General features: G+C 36.3%; 1 protein-coding gene across 1 annotated transcript in view; it reads left to right on the plus strand.

Moving 5' to 3' along the window:
- The window catches only part of PEX7 (peroxisomal biogenesis factor 7), a 93,567-nt gene that overhangs the window by 39,274 nt on the left and 35,865 nt on the right, over positions 1 to 18,428 (plus strand). The window contains exons 6-8 of the mRNA XM_008006897.3: positions 2,906 to 3,012; positions 6,151 to 6,264; positions 8,484 to 8,539. Coding sequence (XP_008005088.1) covers positions 2,906 to 3,012; positions 6,151 to 6,264; positions 8,484 to 8,539 — 277 coding nt within the window. The remainder of the gene's footprint in view (positions 1 to 2,905; positions 3,013 to 6,150; positions 6,265 to 8,483; positions 8,540 to 18,428) is intronic.

Here is an 18,428-nt window from a genome sequence, read left to right on the forward strand (position 1 = left end):
ATCGCTTGAGCTCAGGAGCTGGAGACCAGCCTGGCCAACATGGCAAAACCAAAAATAGAAAAATTAGTGGGGCATGGTGGTGTGCGCTTGTAGTCCCAGCTACTCGGGAGGCTGAGGTGGGAGGATTGCTTGAGTCTGGGAGGTGGAGGTTGCAGTGAGCCGAGATTGCACTGCTGCACTCCAGCCTGGAAATTAAAAGAATTAAAATAATTCCTCCAGAATTAGCCAACATTGATTGTATGGCATTTGTCCTCCAGCAACACAAGGAGGCAGCAGTGCAGCATAGTTGTAAAGCTGTAAAGTGCACATGCTGGGGACCCAGACTCCCTGAGTTCTGGGTCCAGGTCCTGGTTCTGTTGCTTACTATCCTGGGTAAGTTATTTCATCTCTATATGCTGCATTTGTATAGTACTATATTCCTCATTTGTATAGTACTATACAATTACTTTTTATATCTCCAAATTCCTACTTTATGTAGTTGTGATGTTTTTAGAAAAAATATGTATAAAATGCTTAGAACAGTATGTGGCACATTGGAAGCACTCAATAAGTATTAACTATTATTCATGTTGTTATTACTGGGGGGACAGAAATAACTTGTAATCATGGGTATTTTTTCTCATTTAAAAAAAACACATATTGAGAGCTTACTACACATCTGGCACCGTACTCACGCTACTACCTTGTCTCATTTCAGCCTTACAAGGCAGTTATTTTATTGTAGGTAGCAAACTGAAGATCAGCGAAGTAACTTGATTTAAGCATCAGTGACCACCAAATGATTGAGCTGGATTAGAACCAAGCTCGGGAACTCCAAACGCCCCGTTCTTAACCTCTGCATTTCATTACTGCCAACACATTTCTTATCTTTCTTAAGCAACTTCCAAAGAAGCCAGAAAAAAATTGCCTAGGATAGCTAAATTTAGCTTAACAATATATGATTTAGAATTGGGAATATAGGAAAATATATGTAGATAAGTAAAAGATACTTTAAAAATTTAGCACTTTTATATACCATATTTGGCAGTGTCTACTATGTGTTAGAGACCATGCCAGGTGCTTTACAGAAACTTGGTGAAATTCTTAGACAGTGCTGCATGTTGGGCATTCTGCGTCTCCTTTAGAAATGAATCAGTCTCAGAGATATTACATATCCTATGCAGGGACCTAGAACCACAAAATGGCATTCATGACCCCACCTGGTAAAATGCCAGAAACTGCATGCTTTTCATTACATGGAACTGGGTTTTCTCCCATCATCAGTTGTTTGTATTTTACTTTTGAGGTAGCTGTATATATTCTGGATTTTATTGATCTTGTCATCTTTTGTTTCCTATAGTTTAGAAAAATTGGAGGCAAGCAACATGTAAAACATTTAATCAGGTGACTGTGCAGTTAGGTAATGCAAACTATTTTTGTAATAATGCAAAGTGTAATCTTTACATGTTTTTAGCTTGTTGGCCAGGCGTGGTGGCTCACACCTGTAATTTCAGCACTTTGGGAGGCTGAGGCGGGGAGGATTCCTGAGGTCAGAAATTCAAGACCAGCCTGGCCAACATGGTGAAACCCTGTCTCTCTCACTCTTTTTTTTTTTTTTTTTTTTTTTTGAGACAGAATTTCACTCTTGTTGTCTGGGTTGGAGTGCAGTGGCACAATCTCGGTTCACTGCAACCTCTGCCTCCTAGGTTCAAGTGATTCTTCTGCCTTAGCTTCCCCAGTAGCTGGGATTACAGGCGTCTGCCACCATGCCTAGCTAATTTTTTGTATTTTTAGTAGAGACAGGGTTTCATCATGTTGGCCAGGCTGGTCTCAGACTCCTGACTACAGGTGATCCGCCCACCTTGGCCTCCGGAAGTGTAGGGATTACAGGTGTGAGCCACCGCACCTGAGTGAAACTCCATCTCTACTAAAAATACAAAAATTAGCTGGGTGTGGTGGCACACATCTGTAATCCCAGCTACTTGGGGGGCTGAGGCATGAGAATTGCTTGAACCCAGGAGGTGGAGGTTGCAGTGAGCCGAGATCGTGCCACTGCACTCCAGCCTGGGCAAGAGAGCCAGACTCTGTCTCAAAAAAATATTAAAATAAATAGGCCACGCGCTATGGCCCACGCCTGTAATCCTAGCACTTTGGGAGGCTGAGGTAGGCCAATCACGAGGTCAGGCGATCGAGATCATCCTGGCCAACATGGTGAAACCCTGTTTCTACTAAAAATACAAAAATTAGCTGGGCGTGGTGGTGCGCACCTGTAGTCCTGGCTACTCGGGAGGCTGAGTCAGGAGAATAACTTGAACCCAGGAGGTGGAGGTTACAGTGAGCCAATATCATGCCACTGTACTTCAGCCTGGTGACAGCGAGACCACATCTCAAAATAAATAAATAAATAAAATTTTTTTAGCTTTTTTTTTTTTTTTTTGAGGAGAAAAGTACACGTATAGCTGGCCCATTAACATATAGCGTACTTGACAATGAAAAGTAAAAAATTCTCCATTTTGGCTTGGTAGACTTTGCCCGCCTTTAGCAGTAAAATTGTTACTCTATTGTTGGTTTCTAGTACAATATGCTGGTACAGAGTGATCACTTTATTTCCTAACACAAGAATTTTCAGGGCCTTTCCTGCCTCAAAGAAAAAAGCAGCAGGTGTGTGATTAGTCAATATTGTGTTTATCTCTGTGAGATTCAAATTTTCCTCCTAAAAGCATTATCACGGTGCAACGTCACTTTTGTATTCCTTCATTTGAATAGTTCCTATACATTATTATGGTTTAAAAAAATTAGTCTAAAGGTGGCAGTATCCTAACACTGAAAGCAGTGTATTTTTACTTGACTTATTATTATGAACACATTATGTCACTGCGCATTCAAGTGGTGTGATGGGAAATGATCAAGTCTTCCTTTTTACCAGGTGATCAGACTCTGAGAATATGGGATGTGAAGGCAGCAGGAGTCAGAATCGTGATTCCCGCACATCAGGCAGAAATCTTGAGTTGTGACTGGTGTAAATACAGTGAGGTACAGTGTATGGCTCTATCCTAAGCTGCTGTCCTTCCTAATGTTAAAATGTTCTAAATTTTATTTATCTTTGTTTATGTGGACTTTGGTGGTGTTCCTGGACCATTAAGTTAAATTCTGTCCCTTCTCTTTCTAATTAATGATTGTGACTGACCTGCATTAGCATTAATTGGATATAAGTGCTCATAAAACGGGCAAAATAAGAAACAGAAATTTTCAAAGTTCAACAGTGCAGCCTTACTTGTTTGTTTTGGGAAGCTGCCTTACCAATTTATGTAATGTTTTTCTCTATTGCTCTTAACCCTGCAATTTTGTATCATCTTTTGCTTTTATTTCTTTTTCACTTTGCTAGTCAGGCTGTTGAACTATTTGTAATTTGATTTTTAATTTGATAGTCCATCAGTTTTTAATTTTTTCTGTTTCATCTTCCTTTTTAAGCCTAACCAATTTTCATGCCTCTGTAAGATAAATGTCCATGTGCAACTTTTTTAAAGCTTCAGTTAACCACATGAACATATGAATCAGAGATAGAAATGGATTAAATATGTGTTAATATACTACAGTCATGCACTGCATAACAACATTTCAGCCAATGACAGATTGCATATATGACAGGGCCCTTAAGACATAATGGAGCTGAAAAATTCCTATTGCCCCCGAAGACCTTCCAGCAGGACTAGATGTAGAAGTAGAAGACAGTGATATTTATAATCCTGACTCAGTGTAGCCCTAAACTAATGCATGTGTGTCTCAGTTTTGTTTAAAAAAAAAAATTTAAATAGAAAAAAGCTTATAAAATAAAGATATAAAGAAAGAAAGTATTTTTGTATAACTCTACAATGTGTTTGTGTTTTAAGTTTTGTTATTATGAAGAATCAAAAAGTAAAAAAAGCCAGGCGTGGTGGCGGGCGCCTGTAGTTCCAGCTACTCGGGAGGCTGAGGCAGGGGAATCGCTTGAACTGGGAGGCAGAGGTTGCAGTGAGCCAAGATCATGCCACTGCACTCCAGCCTGATGACAGAGCAAGACTCCATCTCAAAACAACAACAAAAAAAAATTTAAAAAAAAAATAGAAAATTTATGAAGCAAAAAATTACAGTAAGCTAAGGTTAATTTATTATTGAAGAAAGGAAATTAAAAAAATAAATTTAGTGTAATGTTCTAGGCCTTCCCATTCACTCACTACTCACTCACTGACTCACCCAGAGTAATTTCCAGTTTTGTAAGCTCCATTCATGGTAAGTACCCTACTACCATTTTTTATCTTCCATACTATATTTTTACTGTACCTTTTCTGTGTTTAGATACAGAAATCCTTACCATTGTATTACAGTAGCCTACAATATTCAGTACAGTAACATGCTGGACAGGCTTGTAGCCTAGGAGCAATGGGCTGTTTCATCTAGCCTGGGTGTGTAGTAGGCTGTACCACCTAGGTTTGTGTAAGTACGTTCCGTGATGTTCACGCGAAGATGAAATTGCCTAATGCCACATTTCTCAGAGCATATCCCCATCATTAAGTGATGCATGACCGTATTTATGTCCCTGAAGTAGTCTGTTGACCATGACAAATACATAAAATATATGCTTTGTTTTTTCCCAGTTTTAAATTAATTAAAGCTAAAAGAACATTGTACTGACAGAGTTCTTTAAATAAAAATGAGTAAAATAAGTTATTAATAAGTACATATGCAATGATATTAATCTAAACATTTCAATGCTGATGACTACAGTTTCAAAGTCATAAATGAATTTTTCATATTGGAAAATTAATTATGGCCTGTATGTTAGATGTTTGGGAATTCTAAACAAAGATGCTGATAGACATTTGAGAGTGGTTTGCAAAATTTATTTTCTAATAACTGAAACTTTTCTTCAAATTAGCTTACACTAAAACCCAACATAGTCAGACAATGTTATGTTGGTGCGAAAGTAATTGCAGTTTTTGCTATTACTTTCAATGCAAAAACTGCAACTACTTTTGCACCAACTTAAGTCCTTTGCTGTTCTGGGTTATGTGGGGTGGACTGAGTGTGGACCCAGCACTTGACCTATTCAGCTAGGACTCTGGGTTCACTTGGGGCTCTAGATAGCAGAATTTGTAAAGCCAGAATAGATAAGAGACTCACCACTATTTGATTACATTCTTGGATATGATTAGATATTGTATTAAGAATTGTGGTCCAAGAGAGTTGGAAACAATGATTAATTTAGATTTAGAGAACATGGAAAAATTTAATTCATAGCCTTTGCTTTTTCAGATGTACCTAAATGAACAGACCTCTTGCCTTTTAATGCCTGGAAAAACCTCAGAGTATGTTGAAACCCTTTTTGTTTGTTTGTTTTTTAGAGACGAGGTCTCACTGTTGCCCAGGCTGGTCTCAGACTCCTAGGATCAAGTGATCCACCGGCCTCGGCCTCCCGAAGTGCTGGGATTATAGGAGTGAACCACCGCACCCAGTCTTGAAAACCTTTTTTAAATTTTTATTTTATTTTTTTAGAGGCAGGGTCTTGCTCTGTCATCCATGCTGATGTACAGTGGGGTGATCACAGCACACTGTAGCCTCTAACTCTTGGGCTCACACAGTCCTCCTGCCTCACTCAACCTCTCAAGTAGCTAAAATTACAGGTGTGTGTTACCATGCCTGGCTAATTTTTTTAATTTTTTTGGGTAGACAGGGTGTTGCTTTATTGCCCATGCTGGTCTCAAGTTCCTGGCCTCAAGTAATCCTCTCACCTTTGCCTCCCAAGGTGCTGGGATTCCAGGGAAAACCATTTGAAGAGAAAGCTGGGCTCATTTGTCAGATAAAAATGTTAGTCCCCTGTGTACTTACTGCCACTTCTAAAGGTGGATTAGAAAATCCACAATGCTATTTGGAACGATGCCTTTTCCAGCTGTGTGTAGTGTTCCATCATGTACATAAAGCATATTGAGTTCTTTTTCTCACAAGTCATATTAATTTTTTGCTATTAATGTCTATGTTGATTCCTGTCTGTACTTGTTATACAACTTCTCAAAAATGGCTCCTGGGTTCATATTAAATAATTATCAGAAAGTAGATGTTGTTTCTAGTAGGAAAGCCTGCATACTGTTTAATTGCAAAGATGCCACAGTTTATGTTTCTCTGAATTGTTTTTAGAATTTGCTGGTGACAGGTGCAGTTGACTGTAGTTTGAGAGGCTGGGACTTAAGGAATGTACGACAACCAGTGTTTGAACTTCTTGGTCATACCTATGCTATTAGGAGGGTGAAAGTAAGTTTTCATCTTTTCTTTTATATGTAGAATAAAATTACATAAATATAATCAATGAAGCATATATTAAGAAGTGTTCTGGGTTTAGGGATTGGAGTTACTAATTCTTTTTTATATGTGTTTTTGTTACCTAGTTAATTAATATTGAAAGCTAAAATTAAGAATATTTGAATAATTATTGAGTCAATTTTTTGGGCAATGTAGACATTCAATACTTAACGTTAAATAAAAATCTTTTTCTCATTCTTTCACCCCCAATCTGTTATTTCCTTTAATATTATTTATTTAACTATAGTAATTCACTTTTAGTATTATGTTCTTTTTAAGTTTCTAATCAGTGAGAGTCTCTTTGTTGAAACAGGTGTAAAGAGATGGTTAATTCTTTCTTTTTCCTAACATGATAACATACATGACTGTTCACAGATGTTTGGGATATAGAAAGTTTTCTACTCTGAACCGCAAAGGATGAGGTAAATTTTTAATGATGGTCCCAGTAAATTTCTCTGGGTTATAAGATGACTTAGGTTAGTTTCCTGGTTTTCATTTAGGCAGGTTCTGCTAAATGACTGTGGAAAGCATCTTATTAAGTGACATCTCCCAATTTCATCCTTTTTTTTTTTTTTTTTTTTTACGTTAAGGGTAAAAAAGTACCTTATTGATTATTTTAATAAGATAATTACGGTATTCCTACTATTTTAAAAATTCTAAGTTTGTTTTTCTTTTTTTTGAGATGCAGTCTTGCCCTGTCACCCAGGCTGGAGTGTAGTGGCACGATCTCGGCTCACTGCAACCTCTGCCTCCTGGGTTCAAGCAATTCTCCTGCCTCAGCCTCCTGAGTAGTTGGGACTACAGGTGTGCGCCACCATGCTCCACTAATTTTTTTTGTATTTTTAGTAGAGACAGGGTTTCACAGTGTTGTCCAGGCTGGTTTCGAACTCCTGACCTCAAGTGATCCACCTGCCTTAGCCTTCCAAAGTGCTGGGATTACAGGCTGAGTCACCATGCTGGCCAAAAATTCTAAATTTTTAGTTAAGTTAATATTTTAAGTTTCGCTGGCTGCAATGCAACATAGGAGACACAGTGCTGTTTTATTTTTTAATAAAAATTTGTTTTATGTGGACAAGTTTTAGCAGTTGAAAAATATGCTGTATGTATATTTCAGAGTGATTCTGAGAATGAAATAAGGTAATGTAGTGAAAGTACTTTGCAAACTAAGTGCTGGTCAAATGTAGTTACATATGTGTATTTAACTATTTAAAGTGCTGGTAAGACAAACATTGAAGAAAGGTAATTGCAAAGGTCAACTTATTAAGTACATTTTTACTCATCTAGAAGACGTTACTTGTCTTTAAACTTGCTTTTTATCCTTGATATCATTTTCCATTAGCTGTAATATACAAATAACATAAAAATATCTTAAAGGTGTTTTTATTTAACATTTAAATGTTTATTTTGATAACTTGTGATTATAGCAATCATATATTTGTAAAATTGGTAAATGATATAATTATATATTTGTACTATTATATAATTAAATCCCTTATATTTGTAAGAATCATTTTTGTTTGTTTGTTTGTTTTTGGTTTTTTTGAGCCAGAGTCTCTCTGTCGCCCAGGCTGGAGTGCAGTGGCATGATCTCAGCTCACTGCAACCTCCACCTCCTGGGTTCCAGCAATTCACCTGCTTCAGCTTCCCGAGTAACTGAGATTACAGGCATATGCCACCATGCCCGACTAATTTTTGTATTTTTAGTAGAGACAGGGTTTCTATTAAACCATGTTGGCCAGGCTGGTCTTGAACTCCTGACCTGAGGTTATCTGCCCTCCTCAGCCTCCCAAAGTGCTGGGATTACAGGTGGGAGCCACCGCACCTGGCCTATAAGAATCATTTTTGCATAGCCAGTATGAAATTGTATTTAATTTTTCCAGAATAGCAACATTTTGGGAATATTTTGTTCTAAGTAAGTTCTAAAAAGCTTGAGGGATAATTTTCTTTGGAGAATATAAAAATATTTTTCCCAAAGATGGATACTTAAAAGGCCAGAAGATTTTGGCCTCAAATTAAAGCATATATGCTTTGGAAAAGCATAATTTTAAGTGACAGCTCTGACTCAACTTAAATTTATTATAATGTTTATGGAATGATCTTAGAAAGCAGTATTATTATCACAGCTGACTTCAAAAAGGGTTTTTTTCTTTTCTTTTTTTTTTTTTTTGTAGTTTTCGCCGTTTCATGCTTCTGTGCTGGCCTCTTGCTCGTATGATTTTACTGTAAGGTACAGTGGTTTTTAATACATTTCCTTTTGAAATACCAGATAACATTTGCATCTTTGCAACTTTTATAAAAGATAATGTGATTACTCTTACTAACATGAAAATAATCTGAGATGGGTACATTTAAATATTTACTAGGATTAATATTATATTTTTCCTATTTTCATGATTCAGTCACATATATGAGTAAATTTTTTCTCTTCAAGTATTAGCCTGGCTATTCTGTTTAAAAGCCCTCTTTTCTAATAGATGTTCCTATGATAACACTTTCCTACACTATGGATCGCATAGCCAATATCTTCGAAATTTAGATTTAGAAATTTGGAAATTTCATTTCTTCAGGTCTAGTTATATGAGTCTTAAGGCTAAGATTGCTTAGATGAAAAAAACAATGAACATGAACGTATGATTTTTTGTGAATGTAGATAGATGAACATATATGTGTATATATGTGCATGGGTATCTAGATAAGAGTGTGTGTGGGTGTGTGTCTCTATTTATACTTCCAGTTACAGTGCCACACCACACAGGATTTATTTTCTCTTTCCAAATTTGTAACTCTTGACTTCCATTTTATTCACAATATATTTTCTTATGTGTTAAACCCTGTAATGCTTAGAAAGTAGTTTCAGAATTGCAAAGCCATACCTTTGAAAAAAAGAATCTTACTGATTAGAGCTCAGCACTTGCTTAGAGTTTTTTTGTCTTTAGTTCAAATACTATATTCAGAAGTTACTTAGGTTAATTCTCCTCTTCTCTATTAGAGTGTGGTTATGTTATTCACTTGAAACATGGTTTGATTCCTTTGTTTCTGTTTGTATTCAATTTTAGGGTTTTCCTCCCGTCCTTGTTGATTTTGTCTAGGCAAAACATTGACATGGTTTCAAAAGTCAAGATGTACATAAAGATATATTCAGAAAGGTGTCATTTCCCCCCTTTTATTTCCTCGGCCTTTCTGTTTTATTCTGTTCCATACTCTATAGGTAACTAGTCTCACTCATATACCTAGACAGATATATATTTTCTCATTTCCCCCTTTCTTACACAAAGAGTGGGGTACTTTGGATACATACTCCTTTAAATTTTGCATTTTTCACTTAAAATATATCCTGGAAATCTTTCTATATCAAAGAGATCATTCTCATTCTGCATAATACACCATTGTGTGGATGTACTGTAGTTTATTTGGCTGCTTTCCTGTCTATGGAGATTTAGCTTGTTTTCAATGTTTTGTAAATAAACAGTGCCACAGTGAATGATAGCTTTGTGTTACTGGAGAATTAATGTCCGGTATTCCTAGAAGTGGGATTGCTGAGTTAAAAGGTAAACACATGTAGTTTTGTTAGATGTTACTGAATTCCCATCCATAAGGAATATGCCAATTTTGATACTCAGCAGCAATGTTTGAGAGTACCTGTTTCTCTGCCATCTAAAGATCATTGATTCATTAGGGTTTTCCAGGTGTATGATCATATCACCTGCAAGTAAAGGTGGTTCTACACCTTCATTTCCAATTCTGATGCCTCTAATTGATTTTTCTTAAAATTGCCTCCACAAATACCACTAATACAGTGCTAAATAGTTTATAGAGAATATCTGATTCATGATACAAGTGCAAATGCCTTTAGTGTTTCTCTATTAAAAATAAGATTCTGACTGTAATGCAAATTATATGTTTATTTGTTTGTCATACTAAGAAAGTATGCATGAATTCCTATTTTCTTGAGTTTTTTTTTTTTTAATCAGAAATGGATCTTAAGTTTTGTTGAAGGCTTTTTTTGCCCAGCATTTATGGAGATAATCATCATTTTTCTTCTTAGAGATGTGGCTATGATGTACTATATTAATGGATTGAACCAACCTTGCATTCCTGGAGTAAGTCTCTCATGCTCTTTGTGTATCATTTTCTCACCGTAATGTTGAATTGTGTTTGCTAATATTTTATTTAAAGCTTCTGCATCAGTAATCAAAGGTGATATTAGTTGCTGTTTTCTTTCTTTTTTCCTTTTGTTTCTGTGTCTGTATTTCACTTGCTTCATAAAAAAGAATTAAGAAATTTTCCTTTGTTTCCAAAGCTCTGGAACAACTTGTACGGCATTGAGGCTGTTTGGTCTTTGAATCCTTGGTAGGATTGCTCTGTGAAACTAGTGAAGCATGGTGCTTTTTGTGGAGTACTTTCTTGATAACTTCATTTCTTTTATGGAAATGAGCCTGTTTAAACTTTGTGTCTCTAATGGGATCAAGTTTGGAAATTGTGTCGTGCTTGTAGGTTTTCAAATTTATTTGTAGACGTGTCTGTAAAGTGGGTGGACACAGTGGCTCGTGCTTGTATCCCCAGCACTTTGGGAGGCCGAGGTGGGCAGATCACCTGAGGTTAAGTGTTCAAGACCCATCTGGCCAACATAGTGAAACCCAGTTTGTACTAAAAATAGAAAAATTAGCCAGGCGTGATGGCAGGTGCCTGTAATCCCAGCTACTTGGGAGGCTGAGGCAAAATTGCTTGAACCCATGAGGCGGAGATTGCAGTGAGCTGAAATCGTGCCACTGCACTCCAGCCTGGGTGACAGAGTGAGACTTTGCCTCAAAAAAAAAAAAGTCTGTGAAGGAATGTTGTAGGATTTCTTCTCTTTTGTTCGTTGTTTTACTATTGTTATTTCTTTTTATTTTATTTTATTTTTATTTTTTATTATTATTATACTTTAAGTTCTAGGGTACATGTGCATAATGTGCAGGTTTGTTACATATGTATACTTGTGCCATGTTGCTGTGCTGCACCCATCAACTCGTCAGCACCCATCAACTCGTCATTTACATCAGGTATAACTCCCAATGCAATCCCTCCCCCCTCCCCCCTCCCCATGGTAGGCCCCGGTGTGTGATGTTCCCCTTCCCGAGTCCAAGTGATCTCATTGTTCAGTTCCCACCTATGAGTGAGAACATACCATTCAGGACATAGGCATGGGCAAAGACTTCATGTCTAAAACACCAAAAGCAATGGCAGCAAAAGCCAAAATTGACAAATGGTATACTATTGTTATTTCTGATTTTGTATCTTTATGAGTTCTTTGACTATCTAGTGGTATGTTTATTTTGTTATTTTTCTTCAGCAGGCAGAATTTTAATTTATTAATTAGAACTACTTTTTTCAGCCAGGTGCAGTGGCTCATGCCTGTAATCCCAGCACTTTGGGAGGCTGAGGTGGGTGGACCACCTCAGGTCAGGAGTTCAAGACCAACCTGACCAACATGGTGAAACCCTATCTCTACTAAAAATACAAAATTAATTGGGCATGGTGGTGCATGCCTATAATCCCTGCTACTGGAGAGGCTGAGGCAGGAGAATTGCTTGAATCCAGGTAGCAGAGGTTGCAGTGAGCCAAGATTGTGCCATTGCATTCTAGCCTGGGCAACAAGAGCAAAACTCCATCTCAAAAAAAAAAAAAAAAAAAGAACTGCTTTTTAAAATTAATCACTGCTTTTATTTTTATTATTTCCTTTTTGGTACTTTCTTTTTGTTGTTCTTTTTTTCAGCTTCTTGAGGTGGGAATTTATTTGTATTCTTTCATTTTGTTAATAAAGTGTTTAAGGCTATAAATTTTTTTCTGGTTGATATTCAAACTATAGCCCATAGATTCTGATATATAATGTTTTCATTATCATTTAAAAATTTTTGTAAGTTCTGTTTTACTTGCCTTTTCTTCCAAGAGTTGTATAATAGTAAATTACTTAGTTTCCATATGAAAATGCCTTTTAACTTAAAAAAATTTGTTAATAATTTTTAGTTTTATTGCATTAAAATCAGAGAATACTATTTTAGTCATTCAGTTTTATGGAACATATTGACATTTGGGGGAAGTGGAACCTAATAAATGATCAGTTTTTGTTAATGTTTCATTTGCAGTTGAGAATAATGTATATTCTCCATTTTCAGGCTGTTAAGTTCAGTATGTAATCATAAGCTTACAAATTGATTATGTTGTTTAGGCTTTCTGTATCCTTTCTTATTATTGGTCCACTTAGTCTGAGAATGGTATGTTACTGAGAGTGGTGTGTTAAAATCTCCTGTCATTAGCAGGCTTCTATATCTCCCTGCATCTTTTGTAGTTTTGACTTTATAGAAACAGATACTGTGTTTCCGGTGTGTAGATATTATAATGTATATGGCGAATTGAGACTTTTAGCATTAAAGAATATCCTTCTTTGTCACAGTTAATGCTTTTTGTTTCAATTATGCCTTGTCTCATATCAGAATCATTGCCCTCGCTTTCATATTGTGTTTACTTTCCAGATATACTTTCCCCCATACCTTTATTTTGTTTTTGTTTTATCATATTTTCAATTCTTTAAATTTTTTTTAAAATTATACTTTAAGTTCTGGGATATATGTGCAGAGTGTGCAGATTTGTTACATAGGTATATACATGCTATGGTGGTTTGCTGCACCCATCAACCAGTCATCTACATTAGGTATTTCTCCTAATGTTATCCCTCCTCTAGTCCCCCACCCCCTGAAAGGCCCCGATGTGTGATATTCCCCTCCCTGTGTCCATGTAATCTCATTGTTCAACTCCCACTTATGAGTGAGAACATGCAGTGTTTGGTTTTCTGTTCCTGTGTTAGTTTGCTGAGAATGATGGTCTACAGCTTCATCCGTGCCCCTGCAAAGGACATGAACTCTACTGATAATTTTTTATGGCTGTATAGTATTCCATGGTGTATATGTGCCACATTTTCTTTATCCAGTGTATCATTGATGGGCATTTGGGTTGGTTCCAAGTCTTTGCTATTGTGAACAGTGCTGCAATAAACATACGTGTCTTTATTGTATGTGTCTTTATTGTAGAATGATTTATAATCCTTTGGGTATATACCCAGTAATGGGATTGCTGGTTCTAGATCAAATGATATTTCTGGTTCTAGATCCTTGAGGAATCACCACACTGTCTTCCACAATGGTTGAACTAATTTATACTCCCACAAACAGTGTAAAAGCCTTCGTATTTCTCCACATTCTCTCTAGCATCTGTTATTTCCTGACTTTTTAATGATCGCCATTCTAAGTGTTGTGAGGTGGTATCTCATTGTGGTTTTGATTTGCATTTCTCTAATGACCAGTGATGATGAGCTTTTTTTCTTATGTTTGTTGACCACATTAATTTCTTCTTTTGAGAAGTGTCTGTTCATATCCTTCACCCACTTTTTGATGGGGCTGTTTTTTCTTGTAAATTTGTTTGAGTTCCTTGTCGATTCTGGATATTAGCCCTTTGTGAGATGGATAGATTGCAAAAATTTTCTCCCATTCTGTAGGGTGCCTGTTCACTCTGATGATAGTTTGTTTTGCTGTACAGAAGCTCTTTAGTTTAATTAGATCCCATTTGTCAATTTTGGCTTTTGTTGCCGTTGGTTTTGGTGTTTTAGTCATGAAGTCTTTGCCCAGGCCTATGTCCTGAATGGATTGCCTAGGTTTTCTTCTAGGGTTTTTATGGTTTTGGGTTTTACATTTAAGTCTTTAATCCATCTTGAGTTAATTTTTGTATAAGGTATAAGGAAGTGGTCCAGTTTCAGTTTTCTGCATATGGCTAGCTGGTTTACCCAACACCATTTATTAAATAGGGAAACCTTCCCCCATTGCTTGTTTTCGTTGGGTTTGTCAAAGATCAGATGGTTGTAGGTGTGTGGCATTATTTCTGAGGCCCCTGTTCTGTTCTCTTGGTCTGTATATCTGTTTTGGCCCCAGTACCATGCTTTTTTGGTTACTGTAGCCTTGTAGTATAGTTTGAAGTCAGGTAGCGTGATGCCTCTAGCTTTGTAGGATTGTCTTGGCTATATGGGCTCTTTTTTTGTTCCATATGAAATTTAAAGTAGTATTTTTTTTCTAATTCTGTGAAGAAAGTCAGTGGTAGTTTGATGAGGATAGCATTGAATCTGTAAATTACTTCGGGCAGTATGGCTGTTTTCACAATATTGATTCTTCCTATCCATGAGCATCGAATGTTTTTCCATTTGTTTGTGTCCTCTCTGACTTCCTCGAGCAGTGGTTTGTGAAGAGGTCCTTCACATCCCTTGTAAGTTGTATTCCTGGCCTAGGTGTTTTATTCCCTTTGTAGCATTTGTGAATGGGAATTCACGTGTCATTTGGCTGTCTGTTTGTCTGTTACTGGTGTATAGGAATGCTTGTGATTTTTGCACATTGATCTTGTATTCTGAGACTTTGCTGAAGTTGCTTATCAGCTTAAGGAGACTTGGGACTGAGACAATGGGGTTTTTCTAAATATACAATCATGTCATGTGCAAACACAGATGATTTGACTTCCTCTCTTCCTATATGAATAGCATTTATTCCTTTCTCTTGCTTGATTGCCCTGGCCAGAACTTCCAACACTGTGTTGAATAGGAGAGGTGAGAGAGGGCATCCTTGTCTTGTGCCGATTTTCAAAGGGAATGCTTCCAGCTCTTGCCCATTCAGTATGATATTGGCTGTGGGTTTGTCATGAATAGCTCTTATTATTTTGAGATACGTTCCTTCAATATGTAGTTTATTGAGAGTTTTTAGCATGAAGGGTGTTGAATTTTATTAAAAGCCGGTTGTGCATTTATTGAGATAATCATGAGGTTTTTGTCATAGGTTCTATTTATGTGATGGGTTATGTTTATTGATTTGTGTATGTTGAACCCCCATACCTTTATTTTTAAACAATTTTGTTGAACCATTTTGTTCTAGGTATGTCTTTGTATAGAGCATATATTAGGATCTTGCTTAGTGAACAAATAGTCTTTTTATTAGAATATGTAAGTTTAACTCTTTCATATTTCTTGATAAAAATGTTTAGCATCAAATGTGTCATATGTTATGATTATTATTTGTATTTTATTTGCTATGTTTCTGTGTGTGATGTGTTTTTCTGTTGTTTTGTTTTTTTTCTTTGACTTAAGATTTTTTTGACATTTAGGTAAGTTTTTATGTGTTTGTTTTAGTGGTTGCCTTTGGTGTTACAACTTTTTAAATGTCTTCATAAGTTTTCTTAAAAAAAAACCATTTATTGCCTTGTAAGTTTTTCATTATATTTTTGTGAAATCCCTCCTATTTCTTATATAATAACCAGTGAACTTGTTCTACTTTCCCTTTTTGTTTTTCCCTTTTCCATCAAATTTTGTTTCATTTATGCTTTGTTAGAACATGCAACATGTAACATATAGCACATAGCATATAATATATTTTTACTTGGTTTCTACCTTTGTTTTAGTCTTAAATGTATAATTACATATATTAAATACTCATTATCAATTTTTTTTTTTTGCCTGAGTTTCCCCCATTATCTGATGCAGTTTGTCTTGAGGAAATGCCGTAGATTTCTGAAGAGGGACTGATGGCCATAGAATTCTCATGAACTCTTCGTATGTTTAAAACTATTTTTCTGTAGTTTTCCTACTTGGAGGATAGTTTAGCTGAATATAAACTCCTTGATTTACATTTCTTTCTTTGAGGTTTTTGAAAATGCTACTATGTTTTTACCTTGTTTTCTATGTTGTTTTTGAGAATTCTGATGCCAGTCTAATTTTCTTGTAGTTGTAAGTTGTTTGGCACACTCCCCGCCCCGCCCCCCCACCAACCCCTTCCCTCCTCCTCAAGACCCCTGGGCAGAAAAAGAACCCTTGTTGCATTTTAGTTTTTCTTGCTGCAGGCTCAGTGAGCTCTTTAAGTGTATAGATTGGGGTCCTCTTTTATTCCCAGAAAGTTTATATTTTTATATTTTATTTTTATATTTTATAAGATTATAATTTTAAATAATAGTTCTACTTAATTGTTTAATTTTCTATGGAACTCCCATTATGTATAAAAAGACTCTCCTTTACCTGTGTTCTGTATCAGATACTTTCTCTCTGATAATTTTTCCTTCTTTCTTTCTTTATCTCATTTTCATTTTCTTGGTTGTTTTCCTGTTGTCTTCAATGCCCTTGTTATGCTTTTGTGTGAATCTGTTCTTCTTGGGCCCCAATGTAATTCTGTGTTTATTTGTGAAATGATTGTGCCTTTTTTCTTGTATTTCTTTCTTGAGTTCATTCAGGTCTGTTTCAGTTCTTTCTGTTTTTGTCCACTTCATTTCTTTGTTTTTGAGTTCCTAATCAAGGGTTTTGTTGGGTTTTTTTCTTCCATGTCCCCAAGTGCTTGCTTGAAGATATTTGATTCAGTTTAGGATATGTTACGGTTTTCTACTTCGCTTTTTTTTTTTTTTTTTTTTTAAGAGAAGTTTTTGTCAGATGAATTGTTGGAATTCTTGTAACCATTTATTTGTGTATGTGTGTTTTTAAAAATAAATAAAGAATTTTTTTGTCTCTTTATATCTGTGGACAGGGTTGATGGTTTGAGGTTGGCACCTTTCCTGCCTTTTAATTTCCTTTCCCCCCAAAACTATCAGCTTTCCAAGATCACTTCCCGGTATCCAGTGTACTTTAAAATCTGTAATCTAATCTTTATTATGCCTTTTTCCAGTATTTTCACTCATAGGATGCACTTTCTCTTTCTCATGATGGTTTTGTGTCAGCGGTAGACCTAATCCTAGCTCCTGTCCTCTCTGTACCATTCAGTGTTCCCCAAACTGCCCTTGCCATTCACAGAGGCTTGCAGCTGGAACAGGGAGGCGAGCTCATAAGGATTCTGTTTTGATTTTTCTTCTTACAGTTAATTTGAAGTTTGGATGTGTGGAAGACCTGAGGTTTGTGTAGTTTTATTTGTTCTCTTTGTTGTTCTGTATTGGTTTTTGAAGAATACAGTAACAGTTTTGGATTTACACAGCCTCATTGCCTAGACTACCCAAATCTCCTCTCTCCTCACTTCTGAGTCCGTATTAGATATGGCCCAGTCTATATAACTTTGTTTGTATAAAATGTACTTCCAATAGAATAAATTACAAAGCCTTGAGATGCATTTCATGCCTTAACTTGGTTTTCTTGATTCATTCAATACAAGCAGGCAGACAACTGGGAAGCATAATCACATGGAGGCTCCCAGCTTTCAAAAGTGTACTATAACCAGGCTTTTGTTTGTTTGTTTTGAGTATTCTATATAAAATAATAAGTAGTGATTATAGATTTTTCAACTTGGGAACCAACTAATGGCAACACAACAGAAAGGAAGAAACTGGAACTGTGGAGCTAGATCACTGACTGGAAGTGAAGGCTGTGCATGTAGATTTGGACACCATTTACTTACTGATAGTTCAGTCCATAAGAATGAATAAGCCAAATGGAGATAAATGCACAGAAAGAACAAAAAATTCCTTCCTTCAGGAGGGAATTCATGTTGGAAAGCAGGAAGGAGCAGCCCACCAGGAACAGGAGGAAACCTTAGAGCATGCAATAGTCACAGAAACTGTGTGGGAGGAGGGGCTTTCAACCAGGTGTGAATGGCCAGTAATGTCAGATCCACCAGATAGGTTAGGCAGGATGAAGAGGGAACTTGGAATCTTCTCTTACATATTGTCACTCATGGGTTCAAAAAGATTTCCACATACAGGATCTTGGAATTCGAACATCTTTCTGGGAAGAAAGCATAAACTGAGATGAGACATTAATCTTTGGGTGATCTCATATTTGGTATTCTTAACAGTTTTAATTGGGACATCTTAAATCCATTTGGTGCTTTGTTTCTGATTAAAGAGAAAAATCTAATGACTTCTGAGACTTTCTTCTCAGAATTGTCATTATGATCTTAATCGTACTGACTGACCACTCCCTGTTTTATGTATTTAAGTTCCCCTAAACACCCTGTGGGAAAATGCCTTACTTTTGTAGATGTAAGTTTGTCTCAGGAATGTTTGTTAAGACTGGATGTGAACTACATTTCTGAAAATCTTGGGAGTATCAAACCATGCTCAGAATCCTTACTTTTCTC

This window comes from Chlorocebus sabaeus, chromosome 13 (genome assembly GCF_047675955.1).
Source record: "Chlorocebus sabaeus isolate Y175 chromosome 13, mChlSab1.0.hap1, whole genome shotgun sequence".
Lineage (NCBI taxonomy): Eukaryota > Metazoa > Chordata > Mammalia > Primates > Cercopithecidae > Chlorocebus > Chlorocebus sabaeus.